Source organism: Grammomys surdaster, unplaced genomic scaffold (assembly GCF_004785775.1).
Source record: "Grammomys surdaster isolate TR1022 unplaced genomic scaffold, NIH_TR_1.0 126048, whole genome shotgun sequence".
Classification (NCBI taxonomy): Eukaryota; Metazoa; Chordata; class Mammalia; order Rodentia; family Muridae; genus Grammomys; species Grammomys surdaster.
In genome coordinates, this window is record NW_021620860.1 from 963,165 (window position 1) to 986,432 (window position 23,268).

General features: G+C 47.7%; 1 protein-coding gene across 2 annotated transcripts; it reads right to left on the minus strand.

Annotated features, from left to right (window-relative positions):
• Positions 1-660: 660 nt before the first annotated feature.
• Positions 661-12,277, minus strand: Msl1 (MSL complex subunit 1). 2 transcript variants are annotated; one of them, XM_028755127.1, is made up of 9 exons: positions 11,282-12,277; positions 8,466-8,689; positions 7,542-7,924; positions 5,615-5,662; positions 5,093-5,157; positions 4,359-4,426; positions 3,858-3,982; positions 3,403-3,475; positions 661-3,145 (listed from the first exon to the last, which is right to left on the minus strand). In XM_028755127.1, exons 1-9 carry the CDS (start codon positions 12,053-12,055, stop codon positions 3,055-3,057), a joined length of 1,851 nt encoding a protein of 616 aa, XP_028610960.1. In that variant the 5' UTR covers positions 12,056-12,277; the 3' UTR covers positions 661-3,054. The 2 variants fall into 2 exon arrangements, with proteins under 2 accessions (XP_028610960.1, XP_028610961.1); XM_028755128.1 differs by lacking the exon at positions 5,615-5,662.
• Between the last annotated feature and the right edge of the window lie 10,991 nt (positions 12,278-23,268).

The following is a 23,268-nucleotide window of genomic DNA, read 5'->3' on the forward strand; positions in this document are numbered from 1 at the left end:
CGATCAGCTTCAGCCTCCCTAGATGCTAGGATTACAGGTGTGCCCCCACCATACCGGTACTGCTCTGACTTCTACTTTCTTTTGATTTTGAGACAGGGTCTCATGGAAGCTAGGCTGACCTTGAACCTGGGGCTATCCTGGCTGTGTGGGTGCTTGGGATCACAGTCCTCCTGAGAAAGTCAATGTTTAGCACGAACAGATGGTCTGGGATCCCACATGATTCTTACCAGAGAAGTGTGAGAGACCTAAGAGGTTGATCTTTCCGTGATATCACTGTAGTCACCAAAGAAGAAGAGCCAGTGCTTTCAAGTTACAATGAGCGTTTTCAAACATAGAGAAGATGTAGGAAGACACTGGGTTCAAGCCGATCTGTACTTCATTTGTCTGGACTGTTATCCAGGGAAAATCATGTATCCGAGGCTGAGTAGATGGATGATAAGGAATGGATGTATAAGGAAGGGCTGAGGAATAGGACTCTACATGTACTTATACATACACTATACTCTGACACAATGGATCAGCCCTTTATAAAAAGGGGGGAGTAATGTATTACTCTATTTTACTTGGGGGAATATAAAGATTCTTTTCCAATCTTTTATATATACAAGCAGATTTAATGTTTCCCAACATATCTAATAAATTGAGGCAAAAGTTCAAAAATTAACGGCCACAATAGTTTATTTACAATTGAACTCTTTATAAGATATTTACAAGACAGCCGACTTTACACATCAGAAATGGTATCAAAAGTATGAATTACAGCACAGACAACGATATGAAACGGGCAGAAAACAAAGCTGAGGTGGAGAGACAAGCAATTTCTCTTTTAATTTATTAACACTAGCTTAAACTTTGTTAAAGGAAGAATAAGGAACTATGTTTTAGGAGAACTGCAGGGCCTCTCTTTCTGTTGAAGACTGAATTTCACAGTGCTGTATCCCATGTAGGGAAAACAAGATTAATCCCCACACGCTTCACACACTGTACTCGGCTCCAACCTCCTTCTCAACCAGCCTCAGCATCCCCAAACCAAAGGACATCTAGGAGAGGACAGGATCCAGTATTAGGTCCTCAGGGGAAGGAGAACCACAGCAACAGAACCCACTTCAGTCCTGCCAGATAGCACCTCATGGATTCCTCTCAGTCTAGAAAAACAGGACCTGAGGACTCCTCTGTGTAGGGCAGAAACCTGGCGGTGAAGGCTGTTAACCCATACCCAAATTAGGAATCTGACAAATCTTGCTGTCAAGAAGAAACTGAGAGGGATCAAGAAACGGAGACAACTGATTGAGGTTATTATTTTTGAGGAGCATGTTATAAAGAAACATAACAGGTCAGAGTAGAGCACTAAACAGTTGGCCACATTAAAAAAAAAAAAAAATCTGGCCCAATATTCCTAGATAACTCCTCATCCTTTAGGTGTGAGATGAAAGCCCCTAGTGGAGGAAGTCCTCTTTCTCTCTACATCCTCGCTGCGGTCAAGTTTACAGCAGCTTCCGTCACAGAGAGACCATGCTCCTAAGCAGGTGGACTTACAAGTGAAAACCCAGAGCCACACACAAACACACACAAAGGAGAATTAAGAGCAGCAAGATCATCCAAGAACACTATGTGACTGCTGGAATAATTCCTTTCAAAGTCAAACCCAGGGAGCACAGAGATCATCTCAAAAAAGCGTTAGCAGTGGGAGGCCCCTGAGGAACTTCTCTTCCAAAGTGGCGATGCCATTCTCTCATGCTCAGCAGACGAGCCAACCACACACCTACATACCTTGGCTTCTCCTCTAAAAGTGCTAATAATCCGGGGACATGTTCTCTTCAAGGATAAGAGCCCTACCCTTCTAGAGATTAGACCCCTACTTGTTTTCATACAATAGTCCTGAAGGCTAGTGAAAGGCAATTCCTATACAGAAGCCCACAGGCCTCGGCTCCATTCTTCTTCCAGAGAGTTAACAGGGATCTTACACTGAGACCAAAGTGGCCTGGGAGTGCTGTCCTGATTTTTTTTTCTTTTTTTTTCTTTTTTCTTTTTTGTTTTTTTTTTTTCTGGTAACAAAACAAGGGCAGTAGATGGGAAACAAGATGGTACATGTATAAACCTATTTTCACTAAACAGATAAAGTTCATTAAGTACAACGGTTTGTTTCAAGATGTAGACATCTGCCAGCCAGAGGAAGCACATCCTTCCATACCCTACTCCCCCCGCCCCAAATTTCTACCTCACCACCAAAAGTTTGGCTAATAGGATGAAGCCCCACTAAGGAATACTTGAGAAGTGACAGGACACAGAGACATCTATTTCTACAGACTCTGGCACGCCATCCCCAAATGATGGCTGTATTGGTTTAGCACTGTTAACTAGTTGGACACTTACACCCCCAATCTCTTTTCTAAACATTTTCTTTGTTGGGGTGGGAAGGAACTTCAGTTACTCATCAACTAAGAACGGGAACCAGCGCGTGTCGCTTCCCACATGTCATTGTCACACAACGGTTTAAAGAGAATGAATTTTCAGACAAAATTCTGCAGTTTCTTCCTCTATGAAGAATGTCTTACTTTCATCACTTCATGTTATTCCTCGGGCCTAAAGCTCATGTAAGGTCTTTCTGTTTTATGTTAGTGTGAAACCTACTACACCCACACTATTCAGAAGGAGGCGCACAAGGGAAACAAGGTCAGGGCAGCCACAGCTCCTGCAGGAAGGGTTGTTCCACCTTAGACATGGCTAATGAAGAGCCCTGGACCTTTTAAGTAGGTAGTGAATAGAAGTGGCTCCTGAAACTCCCAAGTCTACTATCCTAGACTCAAGAGCTCAGTTCCCAAAACGGGAAAAGACGTTCCAATAACTCCATAATTCACAATTAGCCCAATGCAAGAGGTTTCTTTTGTTTGTGAAATCAGAGTAAAGAAAACAAAACTAATATAAAGGGAGTATGGAAAGGCATTACCAGTGAATGATAACATACACAAGGACATAGGTCACACATACAGGTCTCTGCTGTTCTCTTGGAACAGCATGCTACAACTATCTGAAGACAGGCTATTGCCAGCACAGCTACTTCCTACAAGTCCGGTGAGGTGTTTGCTTCTTCTGGATCTCCAACCTGCAACGGCTTCGCTCATCCAACCAGGGTAGTTCAAAGTTCCTGGCAAGAAAAAAAAAAAAAAAAAGACAGCAAAGTGACAAGGCTACTTCAAAGCCAATAGTCAGCTGACACAGTCACCATCCAAGTGGCAAAGTCATCTACCTCTGATTAAAGAGCATTCCTACTTCCTGGCTTGTCATCAGACAATCATGGCTATCCCTAAGTCATGTGGGTCCCCATTCTATCTAGGCTTCCTTGGAGCCTGAAAAGGAGGTATAAACTACCTGAAAAAGAGAGAAACAATCTGTTCTACTTACTGTGGAGTTAATTTTGGTAACGGCCGTCCAAATGCTACAACAGGCAAGAAGGGGGTAATCATCAAACTTTCAACTATGGAAGAAAATCATATGGGACCTTGTTAGGAAGAGGTGAGAAATGGCTGACAAGTGTCACCTCCACCGCACAGCCCTCTTGGCACAGCCCGCTGTGCTGTGGAGACCTGCACCCTTTATTCCCCTTGAAAAGTCTGCAATTGTACATTTTTTATTTGCTTTATTTTATATTATTATGTGTTTATACATGTGAATGCAGTACCCTTTGAGGTCAGAAAGGGCATCAGGTCCCCTGCAACTAGAGTTCCATGTAGTCCTGAACTGCCCAATGTGGGTGCTGGAAACGAAACTTTGGTCTGTCCAAGAACAGACGTGCTCTTAATCACTGAGCCACACTTCTCCAGCCCCCAAGTCTACATTTTTAGATAGATACAACTTACCATCATCTGGCTCAGGGAAAAATGAGGTAACCTCAGGCTCAGATTCCTGAATTCCTTTCTTTTTATACATTCTGAGCTGCAGTCGCTGTAAAATTCTTTGTTCCCTGATCCTCTGAATATCCCATCTGGGAAAAACCAGACAAACAAACAAAGCATTACTATGTACCTAAACGTTGTCCCACAAAGCAGTCCGCACTGTCCAGAGGCTAGGTCTTTGTTTAACCCCTCTAGACGGGGTAAAGGGAACTGACTACCTGGCTGAGGAAGAACTCTTTGGGTGTAGCACTCTAGATTATATGTTGGTGTTCCACAGAAAGTAGTACTGAGATGAGGGCATCCGTGAAAAGGCCACCATGTGTGCCTGTAAGGACAACCGCCCCCGGCTAAGATACTCAGCTAACTATGACAGTAGTGCCCCAGGACTCTCCCAGGATGGAGGGAAGGAGGGAGTCCCAGTCAGTCCTCGGGCTCAGATGCTCCGAGATGGGGTCTTGGCCTTACCGCTTTCTCCTCTTCTCGTCTAGCTCCAGTTTCGCATGCCTCTTTGAAAACACGCTGTCATCCAGGTTCTGGAAGAGGAACAACAGGGCCAAGCTTATTCTGAGCACGCTGGAGTAACAGCTCTAAAACTCCTAGTTCTATAGATTACCACCTAGTAAGTCTCCTAGTGAAAGAATAAGATCCACTCCTGTCCTTCTCACATCCTCCACAATCCTAAACTTCAACATTAATTTTCATAACTTCTCAGGGTAAATCATGTCAAACATTTCTGAAGGGACTAAAAATTCTTCCCCTCTCTATACTTTATATGAATCTGAGTTCAAAATATCCATTTTTTTTCAATAGTCAAGAAAGTTTAGAACACAGGCTTATGTTACTTAGCAGCAGCACAGAATTTTCCTTAGTTTGAAACACCCTCACAATACTGATTTTGAAAAATGACCTAACTACGCTAGATCAGGCATTTCCCATCCATAATATGAAAAATATAGACCCAATAGCCCCAAAGTACCTTTCTGGCTTTAAGAGTTCTTTTTAATCCATGCACAGCTATAAAAAAATATTCAAATGAGCCTCTTCCCTGTACTCTTCCAACCCTATGGTCTTGGAGACAAGATCTCCCTATGTTGCCTACAGAACCCTCAACATCTTAAATACGAGTAATTCTCTTGCCTTGATCCCTTACACCCCATATTTTATTGTTTCCAATCCCCATAACAGCTCTGGGTACTCACCTCCAAAATGTCTGAAGGATTTGGGTCCCTTAGAGGCTCTACTGAGTGGTCCCTCCAAGAAGGAACTGAAAAAATAAAGAAAAAGAAGAAGAGAAAGAGGAGGGGTGGAACCACCCTTAAATCTAAAGTCATACAACTGTTCAACTATCCACAAGGACAAGAGGTCTCTCCCCAGATTAGACAGTTATCACGTGATAGGAATCCATACTGTGGCCTCACTCAAGGCCGGCCACAGTCAGTGTCCTCGCTATAGTACACAAGAGCCTAAAGTGCCATTGCAGTCTGCCAAACTCAGGGTTCCAAAAAGCCCTAAGCCAACACCTGACAATTCACATAGTGGATGCTCCTAAAGTCCCTGAAAAACAACTGGGATGTGTTGTCGTCTTGATGTCTACAGTAGTGTTACCAAATGCCAAGGAATCTCACTGTTCCACATCCAACAGACGAGAACGCAGCTCCCAACCAGCCACCATCCCACCAACCCCCACCCCAGGCCCAGCCAGCAATTCCTAATCTACTCACCAGCCAAGACTGAAGTTTCTCCTGCAACACTTGATGGCATCAGACACCCTAAATAATGTAGGAAAGAACAATCATCTCAGTGTAAAAAGAAAAAAAGCCCACACCCAAAATGGAGGAAAGGCTCCTCTCTGATGCGCTCACTAGGAAGCCATTTTGCTTTCTGAGTTGTTCTTCTGAGAATTTGTCTCTGGGGAAGGGGAAGAGGGAACAGACAAAAGAAAAGAAAATAAGCCCACCACTTTTTTTTTTTACACTGAGACGACTTCTTTTCTTCATTATTTAGGGTGGTTTCCCTGCAACAGTTGATGGCCAAGGATATCAAACCTTAAACTCAGAACATGGCAGGTGAGTAAAAGTTGACCCTATTTTTCAAATAAATAGATCAGTGTTCTCAGAACTTACATATGTAGTCTTCTTAAAACAGTTTCCTCCTCCCTCCAAACAAACTACCTTGCTGGTCCAGCCTGAACAACATGCACAAAGACTTTGGCTTCCTCAGATTAAGTCATTGAGACTTCCTCTTGAGATAGGAGCGTCAATAATGGAAGGACTCACACACTTATGCATAACTCAGGCTCCTCAAGAGACTGGGATCTCCCAGTCACACCCCTTCATAGTGTTATGCCCACAATCTCAGATGTGTTTGGAACTTGCTCTACTAGAGTAGACAGGGTTTTCAAAAACAGCCAGTCACAAAGAGTAACTCCAGACCAAGCCATTTCCTAATTCCGGATGGGAAGTTGCTTCATGGTTTCTCCTAAATTGTTACACAGCATTGCTATAGCAGCGAAAATTGACTATTAAGATGAACCTGTACAACTGACTGAGACAACATAAGTATCTAAATCTAGATCAGGACCTGATCTGTCTCGTGTCCTCACGTGTGAGCCTAGTAAAGGTTAGATCGCTTGTCCATCTTCCCCATTTGGATTTGTCACAACAGCCAGCCAAAGCCTGGAGAATGCTCACATCTTACTGGAATGGATCCCCAGCCCCATCCCTGCTAGAGGAAGGCACAGGGGCAGAAACTCAGGTCTAAGGCTCTAGCTCAGCTTTCCCCGCCATTCCCCAAGAGTACCCACAATGACTGTCACAGACTAATACAACACACTTGAAGACACATTATAGTTACTGGTTCATACAGAAGACGGGGATCATCTCTGTGGAAGCCATTAAGAAATAAACAGGAATAAAGACCAAGTCCCCACACCCCACACCCTCCCCAAGCAGCTCAGATATCCCAAGATAGTCCTTATTGTTTGAAAAATAGTTTGTAGACCATTTTATTTAAATATATGAACAACCAATGGGCTACTGCAATCCAAGTGAACTCTCCACATCTTAGAACCTTGTGAAGTGCAGTAAAGGAAGACTGTTGGTCTTTGGCAGATTCTTCCTGCCCCCAGACCGGGACAGAGAGATACAGATAAATGTTTACGTAGTTAGAGAGCGGAGGCCCAGGTGAAATTCCCCACCCCAAGCTGGCTCCCCAACCAAAAATAACCATTGGCCCCTGAGAACACCCAAAGACCACCCTCCCAGGTTTCACACAATATCAACGGCAGGAACAGTCGTGCACGGCAAAGTGTAAGTTCTATGCATTTCACAGCACAGAAAACCCTTCTTTCAGAGGGCATGCAAGTTGCCGGAGATTACACCCCCCAAGTCTGGTGCTCTTGTGATGAGCAACTTACTGGCAAACACATCTCCCAGTGTTGTAAGCAGACACAAACATTGAGCACATTTTGCTGTAATTCCATCTATTTGCAATGCCTGCACAGTGTCTGTCTCTGGCTGTTAACTTACTCATTCTTGACAGAACTCTGCTTTATTGATTGCACTTTTTAAAAAATGCCAAAGGCATTTCACACTTGTTAGCTTGACCGCCACCACTAGGGTATAAGAGCAAGTGTTCGCTATGCCTTACTTGCTACAGTCTCCTCCTTCTTTGGAGAGGATTCCCGTAATGGTAACGGTGATGGGGGAGGCTGGTGCCAACGACACAAATACATTTCTGTGGTGGAAAGGTACGGCAAATCTTCCATCTCACTTGAGAAGGCTTTCTCCTTGGGGTGGGCGCTGGGTCCCTTTTGGGGAGTGGAGAGTCTTGGTGGGGTATCCACTGAAGACCGGGGCTTTTCTGGGGTTTCTTGGCTCCTCAATTCACGTTTACAAACGGTTTCTGATATGGAGCCACAGGGTTCCTCTTTAACGGGAGAGTGCTTAGGAGTTTTTGTTTTGACTTTTGAAAATTCAGGAGCCAGCTTTTTAACAGGAGTCTTTCTTTCTGTATTTCCAAATGGGGTTTTCCTATTAGGTAGGAAAGAAAATGTTATAAAAATTAATTGACTTCAAATACAATTTGATTTGAATATATTTGAGGTCAAAAGAGGCATCCAGGTACCTAAATATCTACTGTTCATTTGGAAGCCACGGGCAGCAAGTGTCATGCTTGAAAGGATACAGAACAGGCCTTTGGTAAATGAGCAAGCATCTATGCTTAAGAATATTCCATTCTCTTTAAGACATACTCTACGTTCTGTACTTAGTACTGGGACCAAAAAAAAAAAATGTTTCAAGACAATTTCTCAACACAGAAACCTGGGATTTTTTTTTTTTTTAAAAAACAGGTTCTCTATTGCCAAGCTGGCCTTGAACTGTCAACAAACCTCTTGCCTCAGCATCCTAAGTGCTGTGATTACAGGGGAAGCCACCATGTGCCTAGTACAATAGACTTCTCAACTCAGGCTATAGCTGCTATAAAGCCAATCCACGAATCCCAAGCCCATATTCCATCACCATTAGCAGTTCCTCATGGTTTTCAGTTAATAGAATAAAGTTACTAGCACACCTTTTGTGTCCCTTTCCACTCCGGCCGCATGAGAAAGGCTTGGAAGGCAGAGCCTGGGATGTCTCGCAAAGCTCCGGCTGGCGCTCCAGTTTAATTTTCTCAGACAACTCTGTTTCCTCTCTCTCTTCAGTTTCATAGCCCTGAAACAGCTTGTGCCTTTCCTTCTCGTTCTCCCTCTTTACCAGCTGCATCCGCCTTTCCATACGTTCAATCCGAGCAAGGAGCTAAAAGAAGTGACAAGATGCAGACTTACACACAAAAGTTACACACCGGTACTTAGCCCCACTTAGGGATCAGTGGTCTTCTGCGTGTTGCTATGGGCCCTTCCAATTCTACTTTTACTCTGAATTGGCAGGCTCAAATCTGAATAGCTTCCCTTAAACCCAATAAAAGCAAAAGACAATTAAGGAGTTAGTCTAGATAAGAGGGATGGGGCAATTTGAAGTTCATTCTTCTGAAAGAAGATCCTCCTCCACTGGGCGGGGCCAGAGTGCCTTCTAATGACAAGGCCTCTGCTGCAGCCAGCCATGGCTCCAAGTCTTTTGGGAGTCCCTCAATTTAACCTTGTAGGTGTTCCTCGTTATTGTATGTGGTGCTAGGGATAGAACCAGGGCCTCAAGTGTGTTGGCCAGCACTCTAAGCACCACTGAGCTACATTCTCAGCCCTGTGTTCTTTGAAGGTGTCCTACGGTTGTCCAGATTCTATCTGCTCTATGTTCACTCCAAAACTCTAGACACAGTGGAATGTTTAAACAGCACAGTGAAGAGGAGTCAAGAGCTCACAGAGTGTCCCTAGGGATAGCAGTGTCCCATCGAAATGTTCTGTATGTGTATTTGAGGGAGTACTTCTAAAACATACTACACTGGAAACAATTATAATCGACCAGAGTGTCCCTAGGGATAGCAGTGTCCCATCGAAATGTTCTGCATGTGTATCTGAGGGAGTACTTCTAAAACATACTACACTGGAAAGAATTATAATCGACATCAGTAATACAATCCCAACACATATGGCACATATTCTGCTTTGTGTTGGAAATAACAGGAAAATACCTAAATATTTATTAAAATTATATTCTAATTAAAGAGAACCACAAAAATCAAACAAAATGGAAGTCTGCTGTCATCAGAAACTTGGTATTAACTCCGTTTTGACAAAAGGGTGACAACTGCACTATGTACACCACACTAGGAGAATGCTGCCTTGGTTAGTGACATCACTGCTGCTCTCACTACATCTACTGCATAGACTTCAGCAGAGGCCAAACAATACCCAGAGGAAGAGCAGGCTTAAGCAATGCTAAGACGTAACAGAAGCAGTGAATGCAAGGCTCAGACTGATGCTTTGTCCTTAACTCCCCCCACTTTTTCCTACCTTGAAAAGCCTATGAAGGAGGCATCACCTCTGGAACTCAGCAAAACCCTCCAGCAGCAGCAGCAGAAACCCCCCCCCCCCCCCCCGACAGCCACTCATTTCATCTTTGCTCTGAGTCACAGCCTTAGTATTACTTAACCACATTTTGTGGGTGACATAGTCTTCATTTCTTCTCCTTTACAAGTCTTTCTCTTCCCATCCCCTTCCCACGAAAGGAAGGATACGTTGTGTTGTAATTACAGTGCCAGCACACCCTAGACTGCAGTATAGTATGGAGCAGTGCCACCTCCATGTTGAGTAACTTCCACAAATCAACACTCAAGTATTTCAACAAGACCTGTCGCAGCTCCCTTTCCACCTTGCAGAAATTTCTCCAATGAAACAGACACCTGATGGCTACTCATGTAGAGAGCAAACAAAAATGAAGAGCTCTTCTGCCCCCATGCTCAGCCTTTGGTGCACACAGCACCAGAGTGAGGGGAGCAAGGAAAGAGGGAGTGAGACAGGGAGCAGAGCAGCAGCACAGCAGAACCCGTGTTTTTAGGTAGCTGAAAGGTATGTTAGCACTGTAGTACCCCACCACCCAGCGTCCCTGGTGTGTAAGGGAGTGTGTTTACCATGTGTGCCTAAGACTGCTGCTGCATTGCAAACAAGCCTATGCAGTCATGTTTCCCAGAAGTACAAAGAAATAACGAACGACTTCTCTACTAACTTAAGATTCTAAAACAGGTTTCAGAGGTGGAGGAATTTACAGAATACATCAAATAGGCTTATGTCTCCAAATCTGCCAGCTTTTTTAAGAGACTTGGTCAGTGGGTAGTGTTTTATAACTCAGATTTCCTACTAGAAACTCTCTGAAATCCAAGGCGGTGATTCTTATTTAAAAAAGCTAAAGTAGGAGTCCCTGTAAACCATCTTTACCCTCTACCAACCACAAGACCTATGACAACCCTCCTGTGTAAAGATGCTGCAGTGGTGGGTAAGGCGACAGCTGTTAAGTCTTCCTCTACAATGCACTGCTAATCCAACAGCGCTTTAATACAACCCCTTCCTTCCATATAGCCACCACATTTGCATCCCACCCTATCATTTTTAACCCCTCGTAAATTGTGTCTTTTCCCACCCTAAACGTCTTTCCCACAAGTATGAGGCTGTCATTTTAAATTAACCCTTTGGCAACCGAAGCCTCCCATTACCCCCCCAAACACACACACACACACACACACACACACACACAAGGTTGCCCTTTAACCCTTCCTTCCGACCCAACGTGTCAATGATGCCAGGCTCCTAACGACCCAACATTTAAGGCACTCCTTCGCTGGTGGCCAACTTCCTCTAACCCTAACCGAGCGGGGACCTCTGCCTCCTACAGCCCCCTTCCCTCGAGCATGCGCAGAGCCCGCTCCCCATCCCTAATGCAGATTAACCCTTCCCGTACCGTGTCTCTCTCGGACTTCAGCTCCTCGATCTCCTTTTCCTTGGCCTGCAACTGCTGCTGCTGCTGTTCGATGAGGTCCAATTGCAGCAGAAGGATCTGTTTGAGGCAGGCGGCCTGACTGGAGGCTCCCGAGCCGCCGCCACCCCCGAGAGGGCTCTTCCTTATACTCTTCCATCTGCCCTCACTGGCCGCCAGGGTCCCAGCAGTAGCGGTGGGCGCGAGGGGTGGCGGCCCGGGCAGAGGTAGTGGTGGGGGTCCCCCCGGGTCCGAGGCGGTGGCAGCTGGGGGAGCTGCCCCACCCTTGTCCCCAGCCCAGGGCGTAGGCTCTTTGGCCGCCGCCACGAGAGAGCCCGTCTGAATGGGCAGCACCGCCTGATACTTGGGCCGGGGGCTGCAGCCAGCGCCGGCTGCGACTGGCTCCCCGCCGATGCCGGCTTGTTTGGTAGCTGGGGGCGGACAGGGCAAGGGCACCGAACCGCCCCAGCTCTCTTCCTGCTGCCCGGGGGCCGCCCCGGCCGGGAGTAACAAGCCCCGGCCCTTGCCGCCGCCGCCGCAGCCGGCTGGAGAGGGCGCGGGGCTCCCGCCCTGGGAAGAGGCCAGCGGGGGCCCCGGCTCCTTGAGCTTACGATGCCGGGGGAGGAAGTGGGCTTCGGCCGCCCCGGACTCGTCCTCCGGCCCGCCCAGCGCCGCAGCCCGCTCGTAGTCCAGTCGCTGCTCGGGGTTGCCGCCGGCAGGGGCCGCGGCCGCCTTGAACACTGCGGATCTCATGGTCATAGTGGTCCGGAGCGGCGCGGGGGACCGAGACGGAGGAGGGGGTGGGGAAGGGGCGAGGTGCGGGGGGTCGAGGACGGAGGAGGGGGAGGGGAGTTTGGCGGGCTCGTCTCAGCAGAGCGGCCGCAGGCCTCCGCTAACGCGGCTTCTCCGAGGCCCGGGCGCCATCCCGCCGGCGAGCGGAGAAGTGGAGGCCGCGGCTGAGGCCCGCCGCCGACCCATGGTGGCCTCGCCGCCGCCTCTGCTGCCGCCACCGTCGCCTTCGCCGCAGAGGCAGGAGCTCGCACCCAGCCGCCCCCGAGCTCATCCCCGGAGCTCGCTTCGGCCCCCCCTGGCCCGGCCGGGCCCGCCTCGTCTCCCCACCCCGCACCCCCCCTTCCCCGCCCCGGCCCCCCGCCCCGGAGCTCGCCTCAGCCGCCCCGAGCCTCCATTTCCACCCCCCTTGCTCCTCCTCGGGAGGGGGTGGGAGGGACGGCCCGCCCAGAGCCCTCCTACTCCGGGAGGGGGGTCTGCCGCCTCCCCCGGGGGTCTCCGCGCCTCCGGGTCCCCCTCCCCCACAGTCACCCCGGCTCCTCAGCGTTTCCCTTTAAAAAAAAACGGAGCCGCCGCAGCCGCCGCCGCCGCCGACCGGAGCGCGCATGCGCCGAGAGGGCAGCGGGCGGGAGCGAACGGGGAGCGGAGAGGAGGGAGGCGGGTAGCGCTATTGTGAAAGGGGCCGCCGCCACGAGGGGGAGGGGACCCAGGCGCGGGCGCCCACGAGGGGAGGTCGGGGACGAGGGCGAGGACGCAGGAGCGGGCGAAGGTGGGCTGCCGAGGCAGGGGCGGGCTGGGGAGGGAAGAAGGGCGAGGGCGGCCGCTGGTGGCTGGGGAATGCGGAGGATCCTCGGGAAAACCAAGTGCGAGAGGATGGGGTCGGGGAGGAAGGAAGGAGGTAGATGCTCCCGCCCCTCGCGGTCGCGTACCGACCGCTCTGCAGAGCCGGCCTTCGTTGAGTGGCCCTTCCCCGGCACCCTGGCAACGCGCCTGGCCCACACCGGAGCCCCGCGCGCCTTCGGGACCGGCCCTGACCCAGGCTCCCGTGGAGCCTGGGACTGTTTCATGGAGTAGAAGTCAAAGCTTCCATCCTCTAGGCTCCCTGGCGGTCCCACATGGGTTAGGGAACAAGTGAAGTTCTTTGTCTCTAAGGGATCCAGCACAGAAACAGAGGAACCTCTGGTTCCCAGAAGCAGCAAAATCCATGATGTCTGCTGCTCGGAGTTGTAACCACAACCTTGGGATGAAGTACTGCCAACTACCGACAGTTGTTTCCCAGCAGCCATGTCTCCTGCCTTCTTAAGCTACTCGTAGCATCTCCTGGAAGAAGAAGGTTCAGGAAATCTATGGAGAGATGTATGTCTGTATTAGGACTAAGCGTTCTTTAGGGCTTTCTGTTTGAGCACTTCCCATTTCTCCAGGTTCATACTGTCTGTGTGCCTTAGTTTTCCAAGCAACTTTAGCCACTAAGTCCTCATAGTTCCCTATGGAAAAACATGTACATAGTTGTAAATTAATTGGTTATCTGTCTGTCTGAAGTGCACTTTTAAATTTTTTATAGACAGGTGTAGTGGTACATAACTTTAATCCTAGCTCTTGTGAGGCAAAGACAGAATTTATGAGTTCGAGGCCATCCTGGTCCACATAGCAAGGTCCAGGACTGGGCTGCATATACCTTGTCTAAATAAACAAATGTCTGAATAAACCAAGCAGATCTTGTTTCTATAAGTAAATAAATGATAAATTATAGAGAGGACACCTGACCCAATGTGAAATCTAGTTAGGAACTGCTTTGTGGGTTCTAAGCATGAAACACTGAAACACTTAATGGATGTGAAAATCCAAAGTCCATGCCCTCTTTCCATCAGGTAGGCCTCAGATCTGCACAGGAAGGCCTGGGCTTACAAATACCTGGCAATAGAAGGGCAGGAGGCTTAGAAGTTCATAGAATGCTGTCTTTTTCAGTGTGAAGACTACCACCTCACTATCAGTTGACATACACTGAAACCTCCCAGATTTGTTTGTGGCTTGTTAGATGCTTACTCCAAAATCTTACCGCCAACTACCCTAGAATCCAACTAAATGTCTCATGCATTTCCAACTCAAGCTTTTGACTCTGTACCTAAATCCTGCTTCCCCGAAGCCAGTAAGTCAGTCCATCTTGCTTTAAAAATCCAAAGTAATACACTGTGCATCTTTCCCACAACTCCACCTTGACATAAGCCGCAGTCTCTGCTTTTCTATCTGTTGTTTTAATTATGAAACGCTTGTAATTAGTCTCTCAATTTCAAGCTCTGCCTAAGTCTTCCCTGAGCATCTATAGCGACCCTGACAGGTTTAAGATCATATGCTTTAAGATCACTTGGATTGAAAGCCATTGTAATGGCCTGAAGGATCGGCTTCACCCTGCTGTGAACTTCAGAGCTCTTCCTGCTTTCCTCCACCCATCACCTGACGACATACTTGCGTCCTGCGTCTGACTGCTCAGGTCCCTACATTTGCTGCTCTCTCTGTGTGGATCACTCTTCATCAGAGACCGACAGGACTTCCTCAAGTCTTTGGCTCTTTTTACTAAATGTCATCTTTTAAACACCTCCTCCGCTGGCCTCTATTTTTTTTCTGCAAGATTTAATCATCATCTAATACATACTTTGTCCTGCGTTATCCTCAACGACAACCATGAATTTTATAGATCGTTCACTGAACATTCCCTGTATCGACACCCTTTCATACCTGTTATAAAGTGCCATCTTGAAGATTGTTAGTTGAGGTGTGAGTCCGTGAGTCAGTGAATGTAGGATGCCATTGGTCTAGGGATGTCTATAGAAGCCACAGGTAGGAGGGAGAGTGGGCAGAGGCTCAGGTCTGTGACTAGAACCTAGTAATCCCAGCTATTTTGGGAGACTGGCAAAACTATCCCAAGTTCAGACTTCCTGTGTTACAGAATGACAGGACTTTGCCATGGTTCAGGGGTTAGTGCTTTTGCATACCTAGCATCCAAAACCTAGGTTCAACCCTCAGTATCACATAAAAAAAAAAGGACTGTGAGACAGCTCAGAGGCTAAGGGAACTTGTGAGAAGGCCGAGGAGGTTTCAATCCCTATAACCCAAATAACAGGAGATAACCAGCCTGTCTCCTGACCCTCACTCTCACCATGAGGGTACACGAGCCAAACCAAACGTAAGTAAAATAAAGGTAAATATGTAAAAAGAGAAGCCAAGGCTGTAGCATGAAAGGACTAGAAGCTGTCACGGGGCTGGCGAGCTGGTTCAGCAGGCACAGGTGCTTGCCCTGCAAGCCTGGCCACCTGAGGTAAATTCCCAGGACTTGTGTACAGGTGGAAGGAGGGAAGCAACTCCATAAAAGTGTCTGACTGGCCCAGGATGCTGTGACTACCCCGCCCCCTACATGCACATAAACCCAAACTACCATCCTTAAGTTTCCCTTGAAAACCTGGATATGCAGATTTCCAGGTCCCACCCTTGACCTGGATTCACAAGCTCTGCTCTGGTTTTGTGGACTCCCACCTCCTCCCCTGCGGCTTTGTTTCTACTTCTTTTATCTTGAGACTAGGTCTTGAGTACTCAAGACAGCTTTGAACTCCTAATCTTCCCGCTACCACCTCCTGAGTGCTGGGATTACAAACTGAGCACTATCACGCTAGGCCAAGCCTTCTTCCTACCCCCTCTTAAAGGGCCAGACAGTGACTGTTTGAATGTGTAAGGCCTCCCCCTCATCCCCCTTCAACTTCAGTGCAATGCAAAAGTAGCCACAGTGAATGTTGTGTACACGGCCATTTTCCAATATAACCATTATATGAAATTTGTATTCCTAATAATTTTGTTTGGAGTTTTAAGATGAAGTCTCTCATGTGTATTTATCTCTTCCAGGTAGCCTCTAATTACTGTAGCTGAGAAGGACCTTGAACTTCTTCCTGCATCTCTCTCTAGGGTGCTGGATGATAGACATTTACCGTTGTATGCATTCACCACAGGCCAAATACAGTCAGGGCTGGAGGTCTTACCCAGGGCTTCACGCATGCTAGGCACGCCACCTACCAACTGAGCTACACCCCTGCTCTGTTTCTAGCAGTTTACAATCTTATCTTAAAATTTGCAACTATAGAGCTGAGGAGATGGCTCAGCAGTTAAGGAGCACTGGCTGCTCCTTCAGAGGACCTGGGTTCAATACCCAGCACCCACATGGTGCTCATAACTGGCTGTAACTCCAGCTCCTGGAGATCCATGGTGCCAAGCATGCACAAGGCACACATATATGTGCATGCAGGCAAAATACCCCTATACATAAAAAAACAATTAAAAAATTGTAACTATTACAAATTTTTGGTTTGGTTTGTTTGTGACAGTATCTCACTATATAGGCCTAGTTGTCCTGTAGCCAATTAGATTAGGACAGCTTGGAACTCATGGTGATCTGCCTGCCTCTATCTCCAAAGTCCTGGAAAGAATTTTTAGTTTGTGAGACAAAAGCAAAAGGTGTCAGGTCACTAGGCCTAAAGTACATACCTATAAACCGAACACAAAGGATAGAAGGAGGGCATTTAGTTAGAAGCCAGCTAGGGTACATGGTAAGTCTGTTTAAAAAACAAACAGGGGCTGGAGAGATGGCTCAGTGGTTAAGAGCACTGACTGCTCTTCCAGAGGTCCTGAGTTCAATTCCCAGGAACCACATGGTGGCTCACAACCATCTGTAATGGGATCTGATGCCCTCTTCTGGTGTGTCTGAAGAGAGCGACAGTGTACTCACATACATAAAATAAATACATCTTTAAAAAGAAAGAAAGAAAGAAAATGTTGAGTTAGACTTCCCCTTCTGCTGCTCACCCTTGGTCTAAGGGCACATAGCCTGAACTGGAGACAGTCTAGGATAAAATATGAATGGAAGTACTATCTAGTACCCAAGTCCTAAGTGCAAGGTGTTCGAGAGCTATTTCTAATGGAGATACGCTATTTTGTGTTTGTTAAAACACACTTTTTCTGGTGGAATGAGACATTGAATCGAAGACTTCATGAATGCTAGGCAAATTCCCACTCCTGATCTGTGTGCCCTGCTGATCTTTACTCTTTTGAGATAGTCTCACTAAACTGCCCAGGCTGACTTTGAACTGTATAAGTCACACTGACCCTGACAGTGAACTTTGAATCCATGTTTCCATGTCCCTAAACAAATGAAGAAGGCCGCCAGTAAACTAATTGCTGTTAGTACTTTTTAAATGACATTATCAGCAGAACAAAAAGCTGGTAGTCCTACAGAATCAGTCCCCAACTTCTTTGTTTTTCTTCTGGAGGCTTTTCAGCTTGAAAATCCAAAGTCTACAATTTCACTGCAACAAATTGAGTAAGCCTACCTTTCCCCCTCAAAGCCGAGACTGGAATCTTTGGATTGGCTATCTTATCTTAGTTCAACTCCAAGATATAAACTACCAGGAACTGAGAAGAGGTCTTTCTTGGGTTTTGACTTTTGGACCTTTTTTGACCCATTTTTGGACCGTTTTATGGCCCAGACTGACCTCAAACACTTTGTGACCTTCCTCCACCTCCTAAAGTGTTACAGGTGTGAGCCAGGCATTTTCATTAGAATTCTTGCTTCTAAACCATCCTGAACTAAAAAAGTAGGTTTCAAAGTGTAAAGAGCAGGAGAGGTGTGGTGAGGTAACACCCCTAATCTCAGCCCTGGAAGGAGGCTAAGGCCAGAGTTGTTCACCCTGGTGTACATAATGGGTTCTAGGCCAACCTGGGCTACGATTTCAGACCCTGTCCCAAAACAACAAAAAACTAATTGGAGTCGAGTGTGAGGGAACCTAAAAGAAGCAGTGCTTAATACCCATAAGTCAAATCCCTAAACTATTTTATCACTAGTGGGATACTAAACCTCGTGGCTGCAAGTTTGGAGAGGGTTAATAGCGGTCTTTCACCGTCCTGCGCAGGTTTATGGAATTACTGGATTCTGTTCCTATTCTCTCCATTTTTTTTTTTTGAAGGGCATCCCTGTGGCGTGAAGAAAGCATTTGGCAAACCATTTTACCTGCCCGAGCCTTGGTTTTCCCAGTCATCACACCCGCCTCCACCACAGCCCCCAAATAAGGAAAACTCCAGTAGCTCATCTTTCCGGTCTCTTCCATTTTTTTGACAGCGAGGCTTCTAACAGGGGTCAGAACTTGGTAGTTAAAAAAAAAAAAAAAAAAAAGCGATCGTTTGTTTTGGCTTCTCTCCAGGGAGAGGATTCTCCCGGGCGGCTTTCCGAGGCGCTCAGAAAGGTAAATAAACTGGAGTCCTGTGGATGATATTAGCCCAGTCCCACACAGCACCGAAGGGAGACCACTGCGGCGCTCGCCACCTTGGAGGCTAGGACACGAACCAGTACGAAGCTCGAAGCTTCCGCCGAAGGTCTGCGGGGCTCAGGGCGCTTTCTGCCAGCAACCCTGCCGTCCGTTCCGGCACGCCTGCCGGAGTCCCCATCTCCTGGTCTTCTCCAAGGACGGGTACACCCACCTGCTTTTTTCAGTTCCCTGTACAATAAGATCACAACTCAAATTTGTGTGTGTGTGTGTGTGTTTTTTAAATTATTTCTAACTCCCTCCCCTTTCAGACCGCCCCGCCAAAACTTTCAGTGTGTTCCTCCTACTCCACGTGGACCTCCCTTCCCTGTCCCAGCAGCCCCTGCGAGAGCCACCCCTAACACGTGGTCAATTGTTGTGTTTCCTTCCTCAGGCTCCCACTTACCTAGCATCCGCTAGCCACTGAACAAAAGTGCCCTCTTGAGGGTGACTTTGAGGCAGCAGCCTGGGCTAGAGGGAGTTGTTGAGCGCTTAGACACTATGCGATATATGGCTGCTTCAGTTTAAAATGACTTTGTACCCGCACAGTTCTCAGGTTAATGACTTTAAGAATTGGGACCAGGGTTTCGGAGCGCTCAGAGGGCAAAGACGGGAATTTTGTGAGTTCGATGCCAGCCTGGTTTACACATAGCAAGTTCCAGACCAACCAAAACAACAAAACCAAAAATAAATAACTTTACGGATTACACAGAAGAGAAGTAAGGTGTAATAACACTTGTAATCCCACCCATCTCGAGACGCGGAAGAGAGTAGCAACATACAGGGCTGCCTGGGTTATGTAGCCACCACACTATCTAAAAATAGTAAGAGGGCTGAGAGTGTATCTCACTGGTAACATAGCTGAATGGTAGGGTATAGGCAGCCAGAGCCCCTAAATTCAATCTTTAAGAGACAAATCCAAGAGAGAGCTAGCATCAATGAAATTGTCTTGGTATGGAGTTAGCTAGTTTTCCTTTTCTGGATGCAAATTGGTTCCTTTACTCCCTCTCTACTTTCCTTAGACTTAATGGGGTTGGGACCCGGGCACAACACCTCTCTGCAGTGGGGGACTCTTCCTAAATGGCCTTCCCCAACACCATATGTAGTTCTCTCTATGTGAGCTCAGTCGGACTGGTCAAGCTAACAGGTTTCTAGAACAGTATCCCTCGCTCAACATTAGGAGCGCTTTGAATAGAGAGAGCCCCAGGAGATGGTGTTGGGAGGAGGGGGAGAGGGTAAACTGCAAAAATTAGCCCAGGGCCCAGCATGATGGACCATGTGTTTAATCCCTGCACTGGAGAGGCACACAGATCTCTCAGTTTGAGGACAGCCTGGTCTACCTATGGAGTTCCAAGATAGCCAGGACTATATGGAGAGATCCTCAAAAAATAAGTTAATAAATTAAAAATAGCGGGATGGGATTCCTGTGCTCACTGAACCTCATATGAGGTCCTCTCCTCCCAACACCATGATTCGCACCTTACTGCAAAATACAAGAGGGAAAAAAAATCCCTTCTTTCTCTACTAGAAGTAAAGAAGTTGGCTGAGGAACTGGAGTTATAGAATGGGGCCAAGCAGTGGACTGTGGGCCGTGTTCACAGAAAGGAAGGGCTACACAGTGTGAAGAAAGGGTGAATTTGGTAGGCTGGTGTAGTGTACAAGCCTACTCCAATTCCAGCACTGGAGAAGTTAAAGTAGGAAGATTAGGGGCAGAGAGGATGCAAAGATGGCTCAGTATTGGTTGCTCTTCCAGAGGAATCGTCCCAGCACCCACATGGTGTCTAACAACTATCTTTAGCTCTAGTTCCAGGGGATCCAATGCCGCCTTCTGGCCTCTGCATGTACCATTGGCATTCTCTCTCTCTCTCTCTCTCTCTCGCCCCTAATAAACAAACAAATAAACAAACATGGAATAACTAACTGGGGCTATTTGTGGTTCTCAGGTCACACAAGTCATAGCCCAAAAGCTACAAGTAGGTGCCTGGAACACCTACTTTTAAAGAGTCTCAAAGCGTTCAAGTCAGAAGACTGAAAACTCTGGCTGGGCCACTTGCTCTCCTATAACTCAGCATCTGTCAACGCTCCCATTACCAGGTGCTATTTCCAGAGACCAGGGTTTGGGAGGAGGAAGAGGGAGGGGCAGAGATGGCTAGGCAAAGGAAGACCCAGTGAGCTCCTCCCCGGCAGCCCAGATGCAGCTCTTTCTTTTAGCCACTCGGGGGCGCCCAAGCTCAACTAGAGTAAGGGAGAGAGCACACAAGCAACCTAAAGTCGCTGGTAGAGGACAACTTAGGACGTCAGGGATGACCCTGAATGGAGAGCTGACGCAAGGGCCCTCTGCTTTAGGCTGCAGACCCTTAGCCGCTGAAAGGCATCCCATCTCATCTCCGCTAAAAGGAACTCACTCTCTACCTCCCCTCCCCCCAAGCTCCCCCCCACACTAAGGTCACTTCTTCCTTGACTAGTTTCCTTCCCCTCCCCCATCTTCTTGTGGGAACCATCCCACAGCTGGTCAGAAGGTTGAGGACTGCTCTGCCTCGGCTAAATGCCAAACTGTGGACTTCCTGGGCTTTGGGGTGGGGCTTGGCAAAGGGAAGCCCTTTGGACACAGAGCCACCCAGTCTTGCAGAGCCTGCCTTCCCCCCACCCCCACCCCACCCCGCTCGCCGCTAAGTAAAAGGCTCTGAAGTCTCTCTTTGTGACCACAATCTAATTTCCTTCCCCCACCTCAATAGGATTTCCTAGCCTGGGTAAAAACATCTACAATCTGGGGGCGGGTGCACTGTGGCTCACAGCGGTAGGCGAGGCACCTATTTCGGGACCTGCCTCCCCTGCCCCAGGAACGCATTGCTGGAAGGAGAGATTCAGTTGTCAGGGTCTCACGCCAGCAGTTATTAATGGCAATTCATCCTCTCAAGTTTCTTCTCGGAACCTTGGGTCTAAAGTCCCTATATAGTTAAACACGGGAGTAAGCTGATTTCTGAGTACCTGACCTTGACTCAGCCTTCAATTCCCTGAAATAAATCAGCTGAAATCTGAACTCACACATCCAGATCAAGACCAAGGAAATCTTTGCAGCCCGATGTAGCTAACCAAGATGCGTTTAGCAAGAATGAGGAGCCCACAAAAACCACTTTCAGATATCGTGGAGAGCGTCCAAGTCTGACAAGGACCTCTGTCCTACTGATGGGGCTAACCGCTCAAAACCGCTTTGGCATTTGTGGGAGGAGAATCTACTGATAATGCAGTCTGGTGGCGCCCCCTGCCTCACAGATCTCCAGTGCCACTTTTGCAGCCAGTCTGCCTGACGTCATCATCTATAGACCTGTGCCAGAATCCCAAGCTCCTCTCTGGAAACTTCAGCCCCCACACCCCGGGCCTAGGGGAGAGCCAATGTAGGTCACTGCAGCTGAGCCTGCAAGGCTGTCTGCTCCTTGGGCCGAGAGCCTTTCAGGCCCAGAGGAAGTCTTGCAGAGAAGCAAAAGGAAGAGCTTCGTGAGATTCAGACAAAAATATATCGCTCAGAAAATAAAGCAGGGCCGGGTGGTGGTGGTGGTGGTGGTGGTGGCGGAGGCGGCGGAGGCGCACGCCTTTAATCTCAGAACTTGGGAGGCAGAAGCAGGTGGATCTCTGATATTGAGGCCAGCCTCAATACAATACAGAACAAGTTCCAGGGCAGCCAGGGCTACACAGAAAAACCCTGTCCCACCCCCTCTCCACTAAAAGGAACTAACGAAGAAAAGAAAGCAGGGAGAGGCAGGAGGCAAGTGGCCAGAGCTGAGACCGTAACAGGAGCTGGAGCCTTGCAAGCTAGCCGCTAGCCGTGCTGGAGGGAGAGCCAGAAGAGGCTTGGGCACACTCCCATTCTTGGCCACCCTCTTCTTGCTTTTCTTGCCTATGTAAGGCGACTCTGGTTCTGGTGCCTGTCCTCTATTCTTCTTGGCACTCAGCTTTCAACCCTCAGGAGCCTCTGGGATTTATCTTAGAGACTCTCTACTTCCTCTGGTCACAGTGTTGGGGTCTTGGAGGGAAACTACCACTGCCCCCTCCATCCTACTGAAAACCCTTTCCTGCCTGTTATCTGTTAAATTCATTTTACTAGGGAACTTCCAACCATCTTCTCCCTTTCCTTCCTTTCTTCCTACCCTTGCCCTGGAGAGCTAAGTAATATGAATTTGGGTAAATGTAAACTCATTCTTCTATTTCATACAAAGGAATCAAGGCCTGTGGTTATCACTAGCTCTGAGTTCCCAGGCCAAGATGAAAAAGATGAAGATGAAGGAGAAGGAGAAGAAGGGAGAAGAGGAGGAAGAGGCAGTATCGGCAAGGGCTAGAGAGAGATGGCTCAGTAGTTATAAGCACTTGCTGCTCTTTCAGAGGACCATGATTCAATTCCCACCCATTTCCAATTCCCACAACCATCTGTAACTCCAGTTCTAGGAGATCCAATGCTTTTCTGGCCTCTACAGACACCAGCCACGCATAAGTGCCTAGACAGACATGCAGGCAAAACACCTAAAGGCATAAAGTAAGATACAAAAATAAATACGGGACCAATTTCTACTTCTAGTCTCAAAAAATATTTATTAGTCACAGTCATGGTAGGTTTTTTTTTCCTTTGGGGTGGGGGTGTTCATTTGTTGTTGTTGTTGTTGTTGGTTGGCTTGTTTGTTTTTGAGACAGGGTCCTACTGTGTAGAGTAGGCTGGCCTTAAATTTAGAGATCCACTGGCCTTCACTGCTGATGCAGGGATTAAAGATGTGCACCACCAAGGCTGGTCCTGTGGTGTCTGCCATGTTATGTTGAGACTTGAACCCACAGCTTTGTCTATGCTGAGGGGGCATC